The 22269-nt window shown below is 40.2% G+C and overlaps 1 protein-coding gene across 1 annotated transcript; it reads left to right on the top strand.

Moving 5' to 3' along the window:
- The first annotated feature begins 21 nt into the window (after window positions 1-21).
- Window positions 22-21583, top strand: LOC135336442 (scavenger receptor cysteine-rich domain superfamily protein-like). The gene is made up of 15 exons (XM_064532236.1): window positions 22-184; window positions 6993-7221; window positions 8356-8507; window positions 14770-14944; window positions 16523-16680; window positions 17120-17369; window positions 17794-17915; window positions 18174-18363; window positions 18738-18859; window positions 19156-19363; window positions 19474-19607; window positions 19855-20056; window positions 20309-20445; window positions 20580-20834; window positions 20995-21583. Exons 1-15 carry the CDS (start codon window positions 124-126, stop codon window positions 21357-21359), a joined length of 2760 nt encoding a protein of 919 aa, XP_064388306.1. The 5' UTR covers window positions 22-123; the 3' UTR covers window positions 21360-21583.
- The last annotated feature ends 686 nt before the right edge of the window (window positions 21584-22269 follow it).

Below are 22269 nucleotides of genomic sequence, written 5' to 3' on the forward strand. Positions count from 1 at the left end.
TAAAATCAAGGAAACTAACTCGTTTCCTCTTTGGCCATGTGGTTGTGTTCTCATAAAACAAACGGAGTTGAAGTACCAGGTCAGGAAAACGTTTAGTCTATTTTTTTTTACTACTGATAGAAGATGAAGATGTTCACAGAATGTTTAATAGTGGCAATAATCTCTTTTTGGACCATACAGCCAAGTGAGTTTGCATGAAATGACGTTATAAATAAGCCAAGTTGCCATAGCTTTCTCAGCAATGCAAGAGGTAATTATTATTGTTTCAGTAGCTTGTCTACTCTCTACTAAATGTGCAGATTTTTTTTAGTCGTTTGTAAAAGATACACACGCGTATTGCTATGTCCTACGTATACGTCTGCACCTTTTATATCTAGAACATTCATTGTCAACAAAATTAAGCTTGTTACCCGTACCACCCCGCTCCTTAATCCGCTTCCAAGGTGTTCTATCTTATCATAAATTATCAGCTAGGTTGTCATGACCCTCTACATGACGCATCCCAGCTGTGTCTGAGCGTGGTTGCAGGCGACAGCAGCTCACATTCTCTGGCATCCATGCATTAATTCCTAGAGGCAGAAACAAAGATAACCTTATTAGATAATGCAAGCACCCTCTTGAGCTAGCTAGCCAAGCTGGAGGCATGGCAACCAAGTGTTTGTGGATTGGGCTGTATAATAATTATAATCAAATTTTACATATCATTTGATGCATTGTGTACGTCTGAGCAGACTGCAGAGACGTGTCATGTGGCATCCTGTTGTGGATGGTGTGTTTGAGCCTTTGTCGAGGGGATGTTTGTATATGTGCAGTGTTGCACCTGGCTTTATATCGCAGTTGGCCGTTCTCTTGAGTCGAGGGGAGGGGGAGGGTTGGCTGTTAAGAGTGGAGACGGGTCAGGGTCAGGGGGGTGGCTGAAGAATGTATCTGGGTCATGGTCAGGGGGGTGGTTGTTAAGAGTGTATCTGGGTCATGGAGACGGGTCAGGGGGGGTGGCTGAAGAGTGTATCTGGGTCAGGGTCAGGGGGGTGGTAAGAGTGTATCTGGGTCAGGGTCAGGGGGTTGGCTGTTAAGAGTGGAGACGGGTCAGGGGGGTGGTTGTTAAGAGTGGGCTCGTATACACAGTGTGTTACGTGGTACATACGTCTTATTACGTCGCCTGTTATCGTTGACACGTGAGTCATGTTTATAGAAGTATGGGAATGTTAGTTTTAGCCTAATTAGCAGAAGATGTCTTCATTAAACATTTGACTATTGGCTTAGTTAACACTCTAGTAAGTAACTATAGTAATTGTTGTTTCACAACCTTTTGTCTTGTTAAACTGAAAATTACTAATAATAATACTGATAATTACTCTCTAAGTTAAAACTTCCGGTGTAAAACACAATAATAAAGGGATTTATTTAGTCAGCTATTGTTAAGCTCATATCCTCCCGGGCTGCGTATGTTACCACACTGGTGTCAAGGATATTCACTGTAATAGTTGAGGGTAATGATATTCACTAGTTCGATGTTTACGCTTCCCTTCTGACGGGGCATTTTCAGTTCCTTTATTATCCTGAACTTGCAACGGTGTACACATTTTTTTTAAAAAACTGTCGTCAACAATAAATAGTGCAGTGATTAGTCATGGGAAGTGAGCCGCGTCTTTTTAGTCCCTTGGAATGTACTAATATTCCGTATCCAATGACAAACTCTTTATTTGCCGATATGCAATAAATGATTGAAATTCATACAGGGAATATTACCTCGATATCACTATGAATAGGATATCGTATGTACATTGTACATGTATGTAAGTACGTGTCATTACATATGTCATGTGATTACAGTAGCAGTTATGATATCGTCGGAACATCCTCAGGGCACAATATGTAGGGGACAGTCCTGATGAGCTTATTGCTTACATGCAGTACCTGGTAGTTAGTGTTTACCAGTTAACTGGGTTTTGTCTTGTTGTTTTTGTGGCTAAAAATAGCTCATTTTGACCCCCGTGCCTGTGCGCTCATAGTGAAATGGTAAACAGGTTACCAGTCTCAGAATCACGGTAACTGCACCGAGGGACGAGTTAGATTGTCAACACTGACTCATTTACACAACTTCATGTTTAAACTTGCACACAAGTTGTGTAAACTTGTTCCAAGGTTCCGAAGTTGAAAGACATATTGCTTATGCAATGAAGCATCCATGCACGAACAGTGAAAGCTGTTCAAATGTCACATGTTATTACTGTACTGGAGTTTACGGAATGCAGCATCTTTGCAACACATGTAGGGGTTTATTCAGTGCAGGGTGGTTTAATTTTCACCCGCTTGAAATTTTCTGTCACCCGCTTGGAGCAAGCTCTTAGCAACTTACTTGGAATTCTGGGGGAAATGGTAAAATATTTAATACTAACTTGAGATAATCGTAACAGTAAACCACTTCACACTCTATGATCTCGGTTATTACACGCATGGTTCCCATTATGGTCAAGTAGCCTTGTCTTTCTCAATGGTAGCCTGTACTTAACTAACTATCTTTCTCAATGCTATCATGCCTTAATTACCTTGATTAGCACGATTTATATATGGACGTCAAGAGTCACATTACATACAATAATGAATCCTTAAAATTAATAAATACAATGTTGAGAAATATGATCCTTGAAGCCCTGAGATTTATGGTTGTCGTTCCAATTACGTCTTTTGGGAAACAACATCGTGAGGTTTGTAGAGGGGGGTGGTCTAATTCAATATTGCGTGCATTTGTACGGACACAGTACATGTACGATTGAGTGGTTTCAGTGAGTACAATGTCTGAAACCTTTTCTGAGCTTGTTCTTAATTGATAGAGATGACCTTGTAAAGAGGTTAGTCTTCCCAACATGTGTGCATGTGATCTTCCTTGCAAGACCACCTCTCCATATTCAGAGGAGGTACAACACACGAAGTGCAAATGCACGCAAGACCCACCTCTCCATATTCAGAGGAGGTACGACACACGAGTGCCTCGATTAGGCTTGGTCACGTGCAAAATTCAACAGTAAAGTCATTGTTGTATGTGACCTAGCCTAATTACCTCCATTTTAGCCTGATCGTGCGTGGTACTCGTGTCGTTTGTACCTCCTCTGATAACCTTCCTGGCAAGACCCACCTCTTCATTCAGAAACACCCTTCTAGATTGTTGGAAAGTTCTTATGAGGCTTCTTGCATGCAAATAATACGCCCCTTCCGTTTTTGTAGCCCCTCTCAGGAACTGCATGTGATATCATTGGTGGCCACGGCATTTCTATTGTCAGGCCTAGGGAACATATAAGTCTCTGCATACATACATTTACCTTAGTAGCTCTAGTTTGTCTATGTCACTATGGAATGTTATTATGTTGCTTCTTTCGTTTAGTTTATTATATTCAAAGGAAGCTGTATGCATTAAAAGGGGAGGAATTTTGTTGTTGAGTTTGGGACTTAAAATAAAGTTTTTTACTTTACTTGACCACAAAAATTATGCGGTTGCTAGGAAGCGATTGTCAACAATGTTTGTGGTAATTCCGCTCTAATCTGTGCCATGTTAATAAGGTTAAGTGCTCAAGAGTCTAATTATACACTGTAATAATTGATAAATTAATGAAAATTAATTGCGGTATGTGTTAAAATATTCATACATAGGAATGTGCGTGTTTGATGTTTATAGTCGTAATTAAATTTTAGTGGAGATACGTGTAACTATGTTTTTTTGCATGTACAATTGTGTGTATACTCTGTTATGCTTTTTTGCCAGTAAGTAAGTACAAGTAAATATTAAATATTGAATAATTGTACTTTTGAAGCTGGTTCCTTAATTCGATAACTTTAACACTTTGTCAGTAGAGATCGAGATTTTAATGCTTAATTAATTGTTATAATTAATAGAGCAAAACTAATGCACCGTGTTACGTGCTGTTTAGTGTGATTGTCATTAACCGCTAAAAGTTAACGATCGTTTCAAAACAAGCGCCCTCTTTGACATGCATTTATAATCTGTATTGTAATTACATCGTTTTTATTGCTTCTAATTACCCATAATTAGAATGATTAACTCTCGGTATGTGTTACATAACTTTTTCTAACAGGTGTCCCAGATAGTCCAATAGTCTAGACTTTTGTCCATTGTCTATTTCCTCTCTTTGTATGTACGAAGAAATTGCGTGGTACTTCAATTGACAATGTAGGACAATTATACAGTCTTAATGTACAATCATGTGGCACATAATTGTAAGAAAAGCACAAGTCAGTAATCAATGTGTATATACGTGTTACTTAGTATACCTCTGTAGAGTACAATCCTTTTGGTCTCACTTGAATAACATTTTTCAAAAGCAATGCTGCTATGGACTAGCTAATTGACCACAAGTGTGTAGACTAGTGTACACAGTGCCTACGGTGTGGTCCCACTGTGTACACTGTAGTGGTTGACTCAGGTATGTTCACTACTGTAGTAAGGTTTGCATGAAAAACTGTGTGCATGGGATGTCAAAATTAGAGAGGCCAAAGCCATCCCCACAATTGAATTCAAACTTTACAGTTACCACTGGTTACCAGACTTGGTGTGGGAATTTGGAGTAGGTAGAGGGTAGGCTCTGCCTTTGATCACTACAATACAGTACATACAGTAATACAAGAGTCAGCTTATAAATAGCTTTATCACTGCCTAGGCTGCATTTTAAATCTTATTTATAGGCTTTTTTGGTCTTTTTCATTGTGTTGTGTGTCATGCCTTGTGTACTGTGTGGGTAGTGTGTGTGTGTGTGTGTGTGTGTGTGTGTGTGTGTGTGTGTGTGTGTGTGTGTGTGTGTGTGTGTGTGTGTGTGTGTGTACTGTGTGGGTAGTGTGTGTGTGTGTGTGTGTGTGTGTGTGTACTGTGTGGGTAGTGTGTGTGTGTGTGTGTGTGTGTACTGTGTGGGTAGTGTGTGGGTAGTGTGTGTGTGGGTAGTGTGTGGGTAGTGTGTGTGTGTGTGTGTGTGTTACCACGCAGTGGGCGTATACATGCAAGTTGCCAGAATTATTTGCTGGGATGCAAAGTCATTCAACAGTGCACAAGCACTGGAACATACTTAAACGTATTAGATGTCTTTCTGTGTGGATAACGAGTTAGGGGTGCTTGAGTTTGGAACGTCCTGGCATCCTCCAAAGAATTTCAATAAAAGGCGCTTGTTTAATATCCGTGACAACCAAGTTTGGTGAATTGATTTTGTTTTCCTCCACTGGGTGTTAATTGTTTGCAGAGCTATGTATACACTGAGGGTGGTCTGTTAGGGAGGAAACACGAACAGTGGCACAGTTACCGACAATGACACGTGTGGTCAATGTATCAATAGAAACATTGACTCTTTGATACCTTTATTTTAGGTCAATATTTATTGTACAAGCATCCCAGTATTTCTCATCCCAGTGCATCTGTACTAACCCTCCCTTTCTGTTCACTGGGCTTGTTAGTACAATTGTATTATTTATTGTAAAGGAAGTTGCTAAGTGCCGAAGGTCATCGTTCCCAGCTGTTGCATTGTGTTTGGTATAAATATTTAATAAATATAAATTTGTGAAACCATACAGGGGCAATGTGTACAGCAATACCTGAATGCTTGCTACATGTACATGTCCATTAATTTATCGTATAGCGGGTAATCTTCGTGGGGTAAAAAATTCGTTTATCTGGAAAACGGTGGATTCGTGAGTAAAAATTTCGTTTAGTCTCGTTCCCTGCACTGCATTCCTACGTTAAAATTTTGTGGAGGTCAGCTTGCCGACGAAAATAACGAATTTTTTACCCCACGAAAATTACCCGCTATACAGTATATATATATAATGTACACTCAGGGTTTATTTGAGGAATTTGCCTAAGCGGGTGAAATTGTGGTTTTCAAATAATTATTAGGGGGGTGAGTTATATTTGGTGCAAGTACATGTACTACATTTACTTGCTCTAACAGAACATTTCAAGCGGTTGGAATATATCACCCGCTAACCTGCACTGAAATAAACCATGATATGATATTGTCACTGTACAATGTAAGAATAGGCGGCTTGTGTCACTGTGCATGTCACTTCCATGTTACTGTGAAGTCGTTTGTTTAAGAATTTTAACTTTGTTATTCTAGAGCTCACTTCAAAGGGCCTGCATTGTGTACAGGTGTATACTAGTTCCTGTGTACAGTCTAGGCTACCTCATCTGTGTGTCTAGCTACATCACTGAATATGTATTATTATTGTGTTGTCGTTTGCTCAAGAACAGTAAGTGTCTTTGGAAAGCAGCCACTTCAGAGAGGGCATGCAACTATTCTAGCCAAGAATTGAATTTGATTCGATCACAATAACTTGTGTAATGTCTGGTGTGAAATTAACAGTGTTGCAGGCCATGCATAATTATGACACGTGCAGAAGCTTATTTGTGACTCTAGGTTTAGATATGGATAGCCGAGCTATCTGTTATCTTGTACTTGAACATATGTGATGTACAATGTGTGTACACACATCGGGATGGTGGCAGGTTGTAGCGTAAGTGGATAAAGGTGTAAAAGAGGTAGTAGATAGTTGTACATGTGCAAGTCCGGAACATAATGCATTGACATTTAAAACACACGAACAAGCAGCAAACAAATTGACGACATGTACACTTGTATATTATGATAATGTGTGCATGTACCATTGATATTAATAGCTGAGTTGCTCGTATATAAATATAAGCAGATGATATCCCACTAGTTGTACATGTGCAGGTCGGACCATGTTCAGAACATAATGCATTTAAGTTTAACACACACGAACAAGCAGCCAACAAATACACACGTGTACATTATATATGTGAAGTTTTATGTACTGCATATTGTGTTGTCACTGTGATATTCATACATGTATAACCGGGTATAATGTCATCATCCCTCACACACCACACACACACACACAACACCCACACACACACACACACACACACACACACACACACATACAATACCCACACACACACACACACACAGCTCACTCGCAAACTGATGGAGACGTCAGATTAGCAGGGTTCGGAGCCAACCGATTACGAGGGAAACTGGAGATATTCTACAATGGGGAATGGGGGAGGGTGTGTGCCACGCCCACTACCATGATACGCACCAACACTTTTGAGTTGGATGCGGCCAACGTTGTGTGTCGACAGCTAGGGCTGGGGTTTGCCGTTAGCTACTCTTCGTACATCCACCTTCCAGAGCAAAGGTATTAATAGCTAATATATTACTAACAGTGAAACCTGTCTCTCTATTGTGGTGTCCCTCAGAGGAGGTCGACACGAGTACCTCCATTAGGCTAAAATTGAGTTAATTAGTCACATGCAACAATGACTTTAACATTAAATTTTGCACGTGACCAAGCATGATCGAGGTACTTGTGTCGTACCTCCTCTGGGTGTCCCTATAAGCAGGCCACCCTCTATAATACAGCCAGGTTAATAGGCCTCAAAGTCTCCATAGCATGTGTTTGGACCTGTGTTAGCAGGCCACCCTCTATAATACAGCTAGCTTCCCATACATTGTATTTACTGAGTAAGATGCGCTAATAATATAATATTTGGTTGGTGTAAGGAAGAAATTTTTGCCTGGTAATTAGTTGCCATACGTAGTACCACAGCAATTTGTCATGGCTTGGCCGAGTATATCTAACAAACATTTTCTGGCAATCTTCTAAAACTGTTTTTATGCATACATGTATACAGGTGTACACAGGCTAGACATTTTGTGACACACTCTTGATGTGTTTGTTTAGTCTCCAGGGTGGGGGGTAGGTATGTCGTGCAAACACAACTATAACCCCCATAGCTGTGTAGTTGTCAGACACTGTTAGTCGAGTCCATTACTAGTAATGCCAAGATTCATAAAATAGGGACTTAGATGTTGTATACAGTATAGCACCAACCAATGCCCCACAATGATAGCTGTTCAATATATATTCATATAACAGATACTTTAAATTTCATTATAGTGTATATACTGTCAAGGGCGTACATTATTGAGAAAAAGACATGCGGCTCACTATTAGTCTAACCTGTGAGCTGTTACATAAAATGCCCTCTCTCTTTTTATATGCCCTGGTATCATATAGCTGCCAAACAAAATTTTCGAGGAAACTAACTATTTCCCAGATTTTATTTAGAGGCTAGACATTCTAATAACCGGTAATCGTTTCTAGGCTCAATATTAATTATTGGTGAAAACCACGAAAATTATGCACCCTTGAAAATATTATGCTATACGATATTGCATACAAGGTTGACTAGATGTGCAGTGTACACATGGCATGCCAGTGCCAAGCTTCACTGTCTGTTTAATCATGCTTCCATTGTCATGGTTACAGGTCTCGCTTCGGAGGGGGGAGTGGTCCTATCCACCTGGACGGTGTGGTGTGCAGAGGAGGGGGGCAGCCTCACCTGCTGCGCTGTGACCACGGGACACTGGGACAGCCCTCCAGTGACTGCACTCATGACGATGATATCAGCGTGGAGTGCTGTGAGTTAGAACCTGTGATGGTGGCTTTGGTTGAATCTAGAGTGTTGATTGATTGTCAGTATGTAAAGAACTCTTATAATGTATGTGTTTGAAGTAGGAAAAAGTAGGTTTTGTAAACAATCACTGTAACGCCTTGGGTAGATCAAGCGGCTGTAATAACTGGTTAAACACAGACAGGTTGAAACACATGCTTAGGGGCCCACTGTACATGTATGTATTATCGCATGGCAATGATGTTAGTAGCCGGTGACCTGCTTTATAGGGTGACCACAACAGACATGTATCTTCACAAAACGAAGACTATTTATAGATCAGCATGTCCATTGTGAAGCGATTTTAATTTTGGATTCTACTACATGTGTTTTAGTTAGTACATGCAGCACATGCAATTGTGTCGCGAGCCACGCTGTCTCATGTTCCAGCTTTCTACCAGACTAAAAGTCTATATCTGTACATTCGAGTACAAATTTATTGCATAGCGATGTAATTACCAGGACCTGGTTTATCACGCACATGTACATGTATGTAATTACGTACGTCCATGTTTGGCATACCTCAAAGTCATTGTCTCTGATTCATTGTCTATTAACTATTGTATCAACTAACTGTTAGGTCATCGCTATTTCTGCACAGAATTGGAATTTTTGCAGCTATTACTGAGTTTACATATTAAATTAGCTTAATGCGTCAAAAATCTACCCACTAGTTACCGTTTCCATTGGTTACCTAGCGTGGAACTTCAAGAATGTGAACGTTTTTAATTGAACAGTTTGTCTTAAGCGGCGGATATATTTTTTGTTTTTCTCACCATCTCGTGGTGTATTTCTTGGCATATCTTCTACGCGTGTTTAATGATATTGGATATAATTGCCTCGTTAAGTTTCCCGAGTTCCTCCTAACAGCCTTTCAGGTGCAGCTTTGTTTTTGGTCATTAAGAGCCCTTACTAACAGTCTGTCTGTCTCTGTGTGTATAGCTAGTCACATAATGTGCACAAGTCCCTAACTCCAAGTACATGTATACGTGGGTGGGGGTTTCCCCACTTTCTACATGTAGATGCACTTTTCATGAGCCCACTACCGCGTTCAATAAACTATTCTACTACATGTTGTAACTTCCCAACCTAAACTACTCAGCAATAGACTACCGTATAGCGGGAAATTTTCACTATTTGGTTCCATAGCCCTCTCCTTGTTTTTGGGTGCATGAAATACTGTAAAACATGTATTTTTTGTGTGGTTCTTTAAAGTGTAAGTATAATATTGCTACAGCGAGTGTACACAGTTTGCCTTGAGTGCAAATATTAAAGTGAAGAGAGACTGGTTGTCTAAGTACCACAGATAAAGATCTTGTACCTGCATGTTTCTTTCTCTTTGATGTGGTAAACATAACCCTTTGATCTCACTCCTACACAATGCTAGAGTGTGCATTAGTAGGCCTCCATTCACTGCAGGAGGTGCTAACCACCATGCTCAAGTGTCAGAGCTTTTATCTAAACAACCTGGGAAGCCATTATCAAACCAACATCTTGTGGTGTGGTGTAATTAATAGCATAGCAACACTGTACACATGTGCCCCATTCACCTGTGTACACTGTCTTATGTAAACTCACCAAACCACTGCACATGTGTATAGAAAAGTGGCTACCTTGCACTATTAACACAGTACTAATAATACAAAGCTAATGGGTTCTCCCAGGATTTTGGGTCAGGCCCTACACTATAAACCAGGCTATTTAAGGTATACAAGAGTGACTATATATACCTATAAACCAGGGCTGGATAAGTGCATTTAAGGACACCACATGTCATCAGTATAATGTGTACTTAGGGCTCTAGTATTCATGGCACCATTAATGTATTATTAAGCATCGTTTATATTAGCTAAAGAAAGTAATAATTATATTGTGCTTGGTCACCCTGCTTCAGTATACTGACTGTTTTCGTATACATGTACGTACAGTGATATTGTTAGATGCTTTTTTTTTAATTTACACACATAGTTCTAATTGCAAGTATACCGTATATCTTCTAATTTATCGGACAGCAAAAAATAATTATTTTGGAAATTGTCCGGGTATAATTGGAACAGACTTTTATAGAGCATGCGAAGTGTCCGGAATAATTAGAACAAGCAAGCAGCTGCATGCGAGCTAGCTAAGTTTAATAGAACAGGGTACGACTGAATAGTTGCACTAGCTATCTAAAACTAGCTACTCAAAGGCTATCTAACTGCAGCACTCTAAGTCTCACTTGCCGTCTATGAATGGTAACTCAACTTTTCAAGGTATTGTCCGGATATTTAGAACAAATGTAATATTAAAGTACTGGAGTGTCCGTTGTATTAGAACAACGAAAATTGCCCAAAAGAGTGTCCGGGTAATTAGAAGTGTCCGATAAATTAGAAGATATACGGTATTATTATATCTGTACAATAATCTTTCTCCTAATAACAACTTGCTTGCTGCTTGTAAACAACAACATGTTGTACTGCTACAAGATTCTTACATGATTGTAGCAGTTGTTTACCCACAAGTACAAGCAAAGTACATCCATTATCATTTTTGTGGTCAATTGAACAACTTTTCCTGAGGAGCCAGCATTATGCCATGTGTTTGTGGTATCTGTAGAATACTTACAACTTGGACAAATCCATTTTTGTAGGCTTCAAACACTCTTTCCTCCGAATGTTATCTGAGCATCAACAGCATTGTATTGTGTGTGTAATTGTATAATGACAGTACAAGAATAAGATCGCAAAGACCTATACTAGTACATGTTGATCGCAAAAAGCATGTCAATTTTTCTGCTGGCTAGTTCCTTTGAAAAGGTTTTTCACTCACAAAATATACAGTGTATGTGAAACTAGAGTAATACATTATACAGTGATCAATCTACGAATTACATTATTAGAGACCGGCCATAAAATGAATGGTAGAAGCCTCCGTTGTTATACCCGGCCTGTCTTAACAATGTCCGAGTACGCTATAATGATCGCAAGCTCCCTAAACATTTTAGCTAGGAGGGGGGGGGATATTTCCCACGACCGCTGATCATGGGGGGAGGGCTCGGAATATCGTCCGGAATTCTTGTCATGTGACTGGCATGTTGTGAATAATTTTTGCTCGCTTAATGATGAGAGTTAGAAACCGAACGTACTTGTAGGAATTCATGGTATCCCTTTTTTTGACAAACTAACAGCCGGCGTGTGTAATTAACGACACGCTCGCAGTAATTGTCGTGTTGTTTTACGGCATATGGCTGTTGAGTAGGAGGCTTATTAAATTAGGATCTTACAGGGAAAATTGAATTATCGGATCTGGTAATTTTTTACGACAATATCTCCTATAGTTACCGTGAGATCGACTTAAAACTTAATTACCAATTACCGCTCGTTATATTGTTTGCACTTTTCTGCTTCTAACATGTAAATAATAAATAAACATCTTAATGACATGTATTATGTATTTTAGTCTTCACACGTTTTTTCTGCTGACAGATAATTCTCTGTTGCACATACACTGCGATTAAATCACAGCACTGACTTCATCCTACACAGCTGTTACATTAAGCTCCTTAGCAACAAGTAACTACATGTACATGTATGACAGTTGGCAGATTACTTCCTATGAAACTTTAGAATAGCAACAAATATTCCCACATCAAACAAAAAAGGCAAACAGCTCGTGACTAACCACTTCCAGTGCTAAAAATCCCACTAGCTTTGAATATTGTGTTTTTAGTGCATCCATACATTGTGAGGTTGTATTGCCAGTGCAAGTATGTGTGAGGTTGATTTATGTAGTTCTTCCCTGCACTTGTATATGCAGTTTAGGTCATCAGCTAGCATACTACAATGCCATATATAATATATGTAGCCCTATATGCTTCTTTGTGACTGTATTTCCGCTATACTTGCTTTTATCTAGACGCCATATTTGAGTGATTCTCGAGGAAATTGTGAGAACAATCGTAAATTATGGCAACGAAATCCTACACTCTGTTTACATGTATTTAGTGTAAATTTCCTGTCTTTCGCATTTTCACGCTCATTTCTACTTCTATATCTGGTTACCTTGCCAACCAACCTACGTACATGTATCATGCATGATGGCTATAATTATGATCAAAGTCGAAGTGGTTCTTAAACTTCGTGTGGTCAATATATGGATACTTGACCAGCAGCTCGTATAGAGTTCAAAGGTCATTCGTACAGTATAATTATAACTGTGCAATTATGCTCTCAATTTACATGTAGAGTAATTATTAAATTACACTATGAAGATATTTGACTGCACTTAGGTATGTTCCATCTTCACACAGAATAATGGCTGTGAATGTACAAACACACAGCGGATCTGTTACCCACACTGCATTAGTTTAAATTCAATTTAGCCCATTTTGGGGCGTTGAAATTTGATCGATTCTTGAATGACGGATAGTTTTACAATTGTCGTCCACTTGATGAGGTATGAAGAATGTTTCGTTTGATCCGATGTTTGCCTGAGCGTGACTGGGTTGGTGTCTGGTTACAATGCAATAAAACTGGTAGTGAAAGTTCGCACTTTGTGTCCTTTGAAGAACACGATTGGTCGGCTTTTACGTACGATCGTGTTCAACTTTCAGTACCAGTTTAGCTATATTGTAACCCTACACCAATCCGCTCACGCAAACATCGGATCAAACGTAATATTCACTTTTACGCACATGTACATGTACGTACAATCACATGACAAGACTGCTCTCCTGACACGGATGGGTTGTTTGCTAGAACGTGCTTTTTAAATCATCTAGCAACGTCTATAGCGAGTAATTTTTTCATTTGATTTAAATATCGTTGTATTTCTGATTGAACCTCAGAGCACGATTGAAGAGATCATTGACCACCTTTACCTCCAGTGCAAGGAGCAGCCACGAAAGTAATATCCACTGAGTGTCTAATATTGCTCAACCACGAATGTTTTTTACCCCTGGAAATTACCCGCTATACTGTCTTTCGTTAACATTGTCTCTCTGCAAAAAGCTACAACGTAAGTAGATGGAGCTCTAGCTATAGTTTTAGTGATTACATAACACTTGATGAAAATGTTGATAATGCAGCAGTCTTTATAGTGTTACCTAGTGCTTGCTTGGCTTCTTAGTGTACAGTATGGTGTGATTCTCTGAGTGTGGTGGCTTTTAGCTAACTTATTGTGGTGACAGAAAATTGCAATTAGTTTTGATTGGACCTACTCTAAGCATTATTAGATTGTAGAGAAATTATCGCCAGCTGGCATTCATGGGATACTTGAGTAGAGAGGGTCTTTCAACCAGCTGGCATTCATGGGATACTTGAGTAGAGAGGGTCTTTCAACCGGAAGTAAACCAATTTTTGAGACACTACATTTTCGAGGTTTTTGAGGATTAATTGACCTCGAAAACAGAGCTTGCAGACATTGTTGATGATGTAAGCACATATCACATGATGTAGGCTTCACTTGTATACACATGGAAATTGCCACAAATGGACACAAACAACTTAATGCCGTTATAATTATGCTATTAAACCACTTAACTGTTGTAATGTGTTGAATTTGTCAGTAGAACATATGGAATGTGTTGCATTGCATTCTCATGGACCCCCTACACACATTCCCACACAAACATTCTCGTCACTAACTTTCATAAATTCGGTTATTGTTCAGCACAATCTCGCGTATACATACATGTACATATACATGTAATATCGATCCTCTCGCTGTACATGTATATCTGTCTTTGAACGCTGGGTCCATACAATATTGACACAGACCAATTATGAGTTGAAACGTCGTGTCTCTATTGTAATTGTTCATTTGTTTTTCCTAATGAAGTGTCTGGCCCAAACAATGCACTGGATGCGTGTGTTATAATTATACATTCTTCATAATATAGTAAAGTGTGTCTATTGTGGTCATCCTACATGTATAAGCAAGTCTCCCTCTATAATACAGCCAGGTTAATCGTCCAAAGTCTCTATAGCATGTGTTTGGACCTGTGTTAGCAGGTCACCCTCTATAATACAGCCAGGTTAATGGGCCCTAAAGTCTCCATAGCATGTGTTTGTATATACCTGTGTTAGCAGGCCACCTCTTTATTGCATCCACTAGCTAGCTGTTTGTCAGTCTTAGGTGGTGTGACTTGAAGACAAATTTCTTATAATTATTAGGCCTTCCCTCCACACATCACACACACACACACACACACACACACACACACACACACACACACACACACACACACACAGCCGAGCTCCACGCTCCGTACAGTGGTGAGGTGAGACTGTCCGGAGGCTCCTCTGGTTTACTGGAGCTCTACTCGACGGGTCGGTGGGGGGCGGTCTGCTCAGAGGGGGGTTTCGGAGATTCACACGCCCACTCAGTGTGTCGACAACTCGGCTACACAGAAGCAAGTTCACAAAGGTGAGATAATTAATTTGCATTAAATTTGCTGAAAAATTGATTTTTCCACTGTAACTTTTTCAAGCAAAACTAGTCTAAAGTACTTTTTATTTCGATATTCGGGATCCATTTGCAGAAATTGTACTGCAATAGAGATCAAGGTACTATTTTTCAGCATACGTGCCTGTTTTGGTTGTAGAGATACACTGCGTGTCTTGCTGAGTTTTTTCCTCTAGACAAAATCGCTTGGATATTGCACCTGTATATAGTACTAGCCCCCCACACTCGCACTGAAACCATCAAAAAGAGCGTTTTGTTTTGTGAGCTGTTGTATGCATACATGTAGAACAGATGGTATGGTGCTTATTTAAATATTGGATATTATAAACGAGGGTCTTCATCACACTAGTGGGTCTTTATGCATTCCTAGTGGGCAGCTGTACTTGTACGAATGGTGGGTAATCTCACAGTCGTGTGGACAACTACTAACCATCGTGGTCACGTAGCCACCAAAACACCTGCATGTGAGCTATTGCAATTAAGCTTAGCTAGCATTTTAAGAAGACCTGTACCGTATACATGTAGCGGGTTATTTTCGTATGGTGACAATTTTTCGCATTGTAGAGCATCATACGAAAGTTGAAACTACATATTGCAATAGCTGTACATGTACACAGAATACGAATTATTTAATTGGGCAGTTCATACAAAAATTTGCACCAACGAAAATCGGTACGTGATTTAGTGTAAAATTTTTTCATTGTTGGAAAACACGTTAGCCATTCGGGCATCAAACAGTACATGTACATCATGCAGGGTTTGTTTTACAGGTGATTGTCAAGGTACAAGAGTAGGACATTTACTTAATTCTCAGCCCCTTTTAATTTTGTTTAGGTGCACTGTAGAGTGTCTAGTCTAGCCACATGTACATGTATGTGCTGAGAACATGCTATCAATAATTTGAACCCATAATTAAGTACGTGCCAAATTGAAGAATCCTCCCTAGGCTCCATATATAATAAACATTCACTGTGGCATGTTTTACAGGCTGTTAACATCACCATGACTACTTTGTGTACGGCACTAGAATTATGTCAGTTTGGCTGAGCGTTGATTGATTAAAGACAATCGCTACTCCAGCGTATAATCGCCCTCATCCAAGTACATAATTAAAACACCCTTTTTGGAGGAGGCGTAATAATTGAAAGGAATTGAAATTTAAGAAACACGATACAATTTTGCAGTGGCATGCATTAATAATGCGATTACAAAGTCTGGAATTTCGATCTAACAATAATAATTATATTAATTAGAAGATCTGTAGACACTATAGAGCGTTGTAGACACACACCTGTCAGTGGGCTATAGCCCCGGGTGGAGTTAGTCTGTCAGTACATGCTTGTCATATAAGTGAGTCAAAATCTCCCCCACACGCAATCACTTCAAAAATAGTGAGTGTATGTATCTGGCTGCTAGCAATGAAGGCAATGATCCAACCATTGTTATAAATTATAGGAAAGTTTCTTCTAAGGTTTGTAAAGTACGACTAACAATCCTTCATAGTTAATACCTTTTAATCAAACACACACACACACACAGAGTGGTACCCTCCACAGACTACAGTGGCCTCTATTGGGACCTTGAGGGGGGGTCTCTGAGTGATGCCTCAGGGGAGGAGGCGTGTTTCACGACCAGTCTACAACAACTGCCCACTGCATCCACAGCATCCGACTGCTCCCCGGTACACGTGCAGTGTGGTGAGTTACATAAGCATTGCAGTGCATGTGTATGTATGGATTACAGACCCTCATTATGCCTTGGGGCGTAGCCGCATGAGGCATACGGTGAAGCTGTCCGTGTGTGTGTGTGTTCCATATAACGGTTGGCAGCAATGCGAATGGAACTATAGTCTTAGATTTTTACTCATTTTACAAAGACTGTACTTGAGCTATAATCAAGTTTATATCTGCAAGATATATGAATGGTGTGTACCAGTGGATACGCCAATTAGACTATAATTAAAGCATTGACCCTTTACCAGTTTTCAATTAGCCCAAATGTGTGGGCGTTTGTTTACATTGCATTTACACTGGTAAAGGTCACCTTTTTCTAAAAATGAAATTGCATGTACACTGGTAAAGGGTCACCCTTCCATAAAGCGCAGCATTACTTTCATTTAACATTATTCTTTTGCAGTATACAGAGATGAGGATGCAGCTGTACAGACTGGTGGAGATGCTTACCTTTGCACTCTGAACCCAGCGACCCCTTACGAAGGAAATGTGAGGCTAATAACCTCCGGGGACATTCTGACCGAGGGTCCAGTAGAAGTATTTTACGACGGACAATGGTCACAAGTTTGTTTTGACACTTTTTCAGTTTTCGACGCAGATGTCGTGTGTAAGCAGCTGAGATTTCCATCTGCCTTCAATTCATATGATGCAGGGTAAGTTGTACTAATACAGTGATGTATTCATGTGTTTATGTGTTTAGGGATCTAATAAAATTGTCTGTGGTTTTGGTTAGATTTTAGCCTGTTTTGTGTTTCAACAAAGTAATTATGAGACTGTACGATACTTCATTTGCATGCGTGTTCTCTCTCTTTTGCGAGTCTTTTGTTGGCGATCTATGCAAATTCAATTCGCAATCGAAAAAGTCTTACACTCGAAACACGGTATACTGTAGTTAACTTTTGCATTAGCTTCTGCAGTTATTAGCTGTGAAAATTACTCAGTACTAAAATGCTTTTGTTCTATGAAAGTTCAATGCATTTCTTAGGGTGGGCCAACTAGCTTGCTGTTACAGGAGTAGCCCTTAGATACCTCATACCCCCATACATGTTCTAACCTTGCTACTCCCCACGGATGCAGGGCTCTCTCCTCTGATGACACGGCAGTTAGTGTACTGTGTAATGGAGTGGAGACTGATGTCAGAGACTGCACCACCACTGTCCTCAACTCCTCACAGTGCAGTTCACAAGGCGGAGCAGACTGTAAGTCGTAAAGAGTGGAATTGTGAACTTGTAACATTTCATCATTGGGCCAGCAATTCTAGCTTTGCCTTTGGCAATTAAATGACCTGCACTACAAATCTTTACCTTCATTTTGTTGTCCAAGTTTAACTGGTACTTGAACCTATACACAAGCACACACACACGCACGCACACACACACACACGCACGCACACACACACACACACACGCACGCACACACACACACACACACACACACACACACACACACACACACAGGTGCCCCTTACTCCTATCCATACTCTGAGATCTTCCTACTAGACGGTGCTGGACCAGCTGGTAACTTGTTCATCCACGGAGGGTGGGACCCCCAACCAGTGTGTGCTATTGGGTTCGGTCAAGCTGAAGCCGAGGTGGCTTGTAGGCAGATGGGGTACGAGGGAGCAGTGGCCGTGAGACACCAACCATAGTAAGTGTAGTTATAGTTTCATTGCACAAAAACAGTCCAATGACAAACAGTGTCTTAAAATTTAAATAATGCAATTTCGTACTCATTTGTACCGTATAACCGTATACCGGGACATTTTCTAGGCGCTTAGTTTTCAATTTTTCATGGGTTAGCAATCCTCTACAAAAAATAATCTAACGGTGGACGTAACATGCATACATGTCAGTTTTGAAGCAATTCCACAAAAGCTAAAATTCCGTGCTGTACAATATTATGCGTGTACTGTAGCTGCATGCATTGACTAACTAACTATGGTAACACATGCTCTGTAATTCCATGTATGAGTTTTTCATCCCAACTGCTCATGACTTCTCTCACCTCATGCTCCCTTGCAGCTATGGAGATGATCTGTTTACAATGGACGGTCAGTGTCTTGGTTCTGAGACTCACCTACTCAATTGTGTACAGCCTCCAGCAAACAGCAGTCAGTGCAACTCACTGGTCAGACTTCAGTGTGGTGAGTCCCCTAACTCTCTCTCTCGTATAGTATCAAATTGTACAGCATTAGCCATGATCTTTACCTCTACTATACTTGTACTACTACTGCTGTTTTACTATTGCTGCGATAGATCAGTTTGCAAGTTACATAATTATACTGTTGGTAGGACCCAGTTATTGCAGTATCCTTGGGTTTGTTTTAGTTAAAAGCAAGCAAATTTCTTGATCAGCTGGGAAACATTTTTTTTACTGCTCTCCTTGTATACATAATATTCTAAACCCCCCCCCCCCCCCCACACACACACACACACACAGCCACAAGCCCGTCCTACTCCCCCTCCCTACGACTGGTGGGTGGTCCCATTTCCTCGCTAACCAATCAACCACTCTCTGGCAGACTTGAGGTCAACTTTGACGGTGTCTGGGGGGCTATAGGAAGTACTGGCTTTGACCATCTTTCGGCTCATGTGATCTGCACTCAACTAGGCTATGCCTCTGCAAGACAAGTATTCAACAGTTCTCGGTATGTGATTTTGGGGAGCATTCAGTCGTGGCCCACGCTAGGTATATTTTTTGGTAGTTCCCTGAAAATCAGTAATGACATGATTTGATGTACGTTATTCTTTATTCCAGGTTTGGTACTGGAATGGGACCCACCATCCTGGACCAAGTGCAATGCCGAGGCTCCGAATCGTCTCTGTTCCAATGTCCCTATTCCGTGGAGGTGGGAGAAACTCACGTCAGCAACAGTGTGGGCATTGAGTGCAGTAAGTCTCAGTGTGTACATCTACATGTACAAACTGCTGCATTTGAATTTGGCTTGAAAGAAAATAATAAAACACATTTTAGCTCTCAACAACTTCCTCTCTCTCTTACCAGAATACATTTTATGTACCCTATACAAATACTATATATACTACATTGTAGCTCTATGTATTGAATGGAGACATTATTTAGTACAAGAATCGTTTTTTTCCCTATCACGCTAATCGTTCACCCCCTCCCCTCTTATAGGTGAACAGTTGGAGTTTGTTGATGGATCCCTAAGACTACTAAACAATAATAACACTGACGACACTTCGTCTGGTTCATTGGAGGTGTACACATATGGAGTGTGGATGAGTGTGTGTGGTGTGGGCTTCACCATGGAGACGGCTACCGTGGCTTGCTCACAGCTCGGCTTCATAGACGCTCTCAGTTACTGCACCGACTCATGGTGAGATAAATAACCAATTCAATGTCATTATTTGAAATAAACTGTTGCAATCTGCACGCAATTTAATTTCTTATCAAGTGGTATTTTAGATCTTGCTCAATATTTTACAGCCATTTTAAATAATTAGCTATAGAGAACGGCAACTCAAACCTGAGAAATGAAAGTTCTGATTCTTTCTTGCCCATCAGTGTGTTTCTAGTTTTGAATGCAGCTGCAATGTTCTTACTACATTTCCTGCTCTTCCCTCTGCAGTTTTGGTGAAGGTGGTGAATACGTGCACCCTGTTGAGTACCAGTGTGGGGGGTCCGAGGGTTCGTTACAGGAGTGTGGGGGGTCAGTCCGTGTCAATACCCCCTGCAATGACTCAAGCAACATCGGCCTTGTCTGCAGTAAGTGCTACTTGCTGGAATCATGCATGGTGGCTGTACATTTGCCTTTAAATTGGGAAACATTTTTGTAGTTTTGAGGGCTATATAGATTTCCTCTTAGCAATCTAACTAATGAATATTCATCACCTCTATAGGGAGACCTCCAACTATGAAAACCCCCATCATGACCACACCCACTGCTGCTATGGTAACACCGGACGCTATTCCTACCCCTACGGTTTCTACTATCATCCCTGGCCTGAGTGATACGTATTTCTATATTATCGTGGGTGTTGGAGGTTCGGCAGTGTGTGTGTTACTGATCGGATTTCTGGTGTGTTGCATCTGCTGTGTTGCTAGGAGACGTCAAAAGAGGCGTGGCACTTGGCGGTCATCCGTACACAATAATGGTAAGTCCTATACGATTACAAGCTAGGTTATAATATTATTCGTCAAGTGTATTATCTTAGTGTGCCCTAAATTGAGCGTGTAGTGCAATTTCATAACTTTCAGTGTCAAGCCACACCCACGCACACACACACACACACACACACACCCACACACACACAGGAACTCATCAAAATGGCCCTAGGCTAAGCAACAGTAATTCTCGATGGTCACACGAAAGAAACTCCAAACTAGCGATGGAGAAAGTCAGCGATTTTAACGATCCCCTGAACCCTGCTGAAATGAATGGCTTCACTCACACACCGAGCTCTGCCTCTGACAGTGACCCTAACTTGGACTACAAACCAGAAATGTCGCTGGAATTGAAACCGGAACATTTCGATCCACACTACGAGAATTTACCGCAGAGGCCACCTAATGTTACTGTAAGCAATACGATATATTTAAGTGAAGGCTCCAGCCCAGCGAGCCCACCCCCTGGTTACGACGAACTCGAGTTTTTACCTCATACTGCAACAAATGTATGATGGTCACATGACTAATAGACTTCAAAAACCACCATTAAATATACGAACAATTTCATAATAATAATTATTCTATAATAATTTATTTGCAGTAATTATTTTATCATGTCATTTTTTTGCTCCAACAAGTCTCTTAATGATTAATTTCTCTCCACCCCATTCTGCACGTATTGTACACATAATTATTGTAGTCACGTGTTAACAATCTGATCATTTGAAATAACGAATTCACATATTCCATGCATGCATCGGGTGCAAGGCTAATTATAAAATATAGAATTCTCTTATATAATAGAGTATTCTGCATAAGGCCACTGTTAGTTGCATACTTGTTTCAGATCAACCTCCCTCCTCGGTTTTGCTCACCTCCTCAATTAAGTCATTATTGCTGATGTCAGCCATTATTTGAGATCAAAGTCCTTTTTTTTGCTGACATTGCATTATTTTACCATGTGACATGTGCAAGTTGCATTGTGCACCAAAAAGCCAGTGCGTAAAAAAAATTATATGTTCAGACTCCGTCCTTTTGTGTATTTTCGTCAGTTAAAAAAACAGGATATGACGTCATCAAATAATGGGATAATGAGTAATGAAGATCGACCTCCCTCCCTCATCGGGGTTGAGCTAGCTAGAATTCTCATCTGAAACAAGTATGCAACTAACAGTGGCCTAATTATAGAGTCTAGTTCCTTTCTAACTAGCTTACTATAATTATAAACCAAAGTAAATACCGGCCTGTATTCAGTCAACTAATTAACACATGCATGCACGATAACTTTAATATGAGTGTCCTGTATACAGTTCGACACTTGTATATAATGATCAGTCCAACAGTCCGAGCCAGTAACCACACCTCCTGCATACATGTACAAGACAAAATTACACTTTATTATCTAATGGCCTATAGCTGTTA

This window comes from Halichondria panicea, chromosome 5 (genome assembly GCF_963675165.1).
Source record: "Halichondria panicea chromosome 5, odHalPani1.1, whole genome shotgun sequence".
NCBI lineage: Eukaryota > Metazoa > Porifera > Demospongiae > Suberitida > Halichondriidae > Halichondria > Halichondria panicea.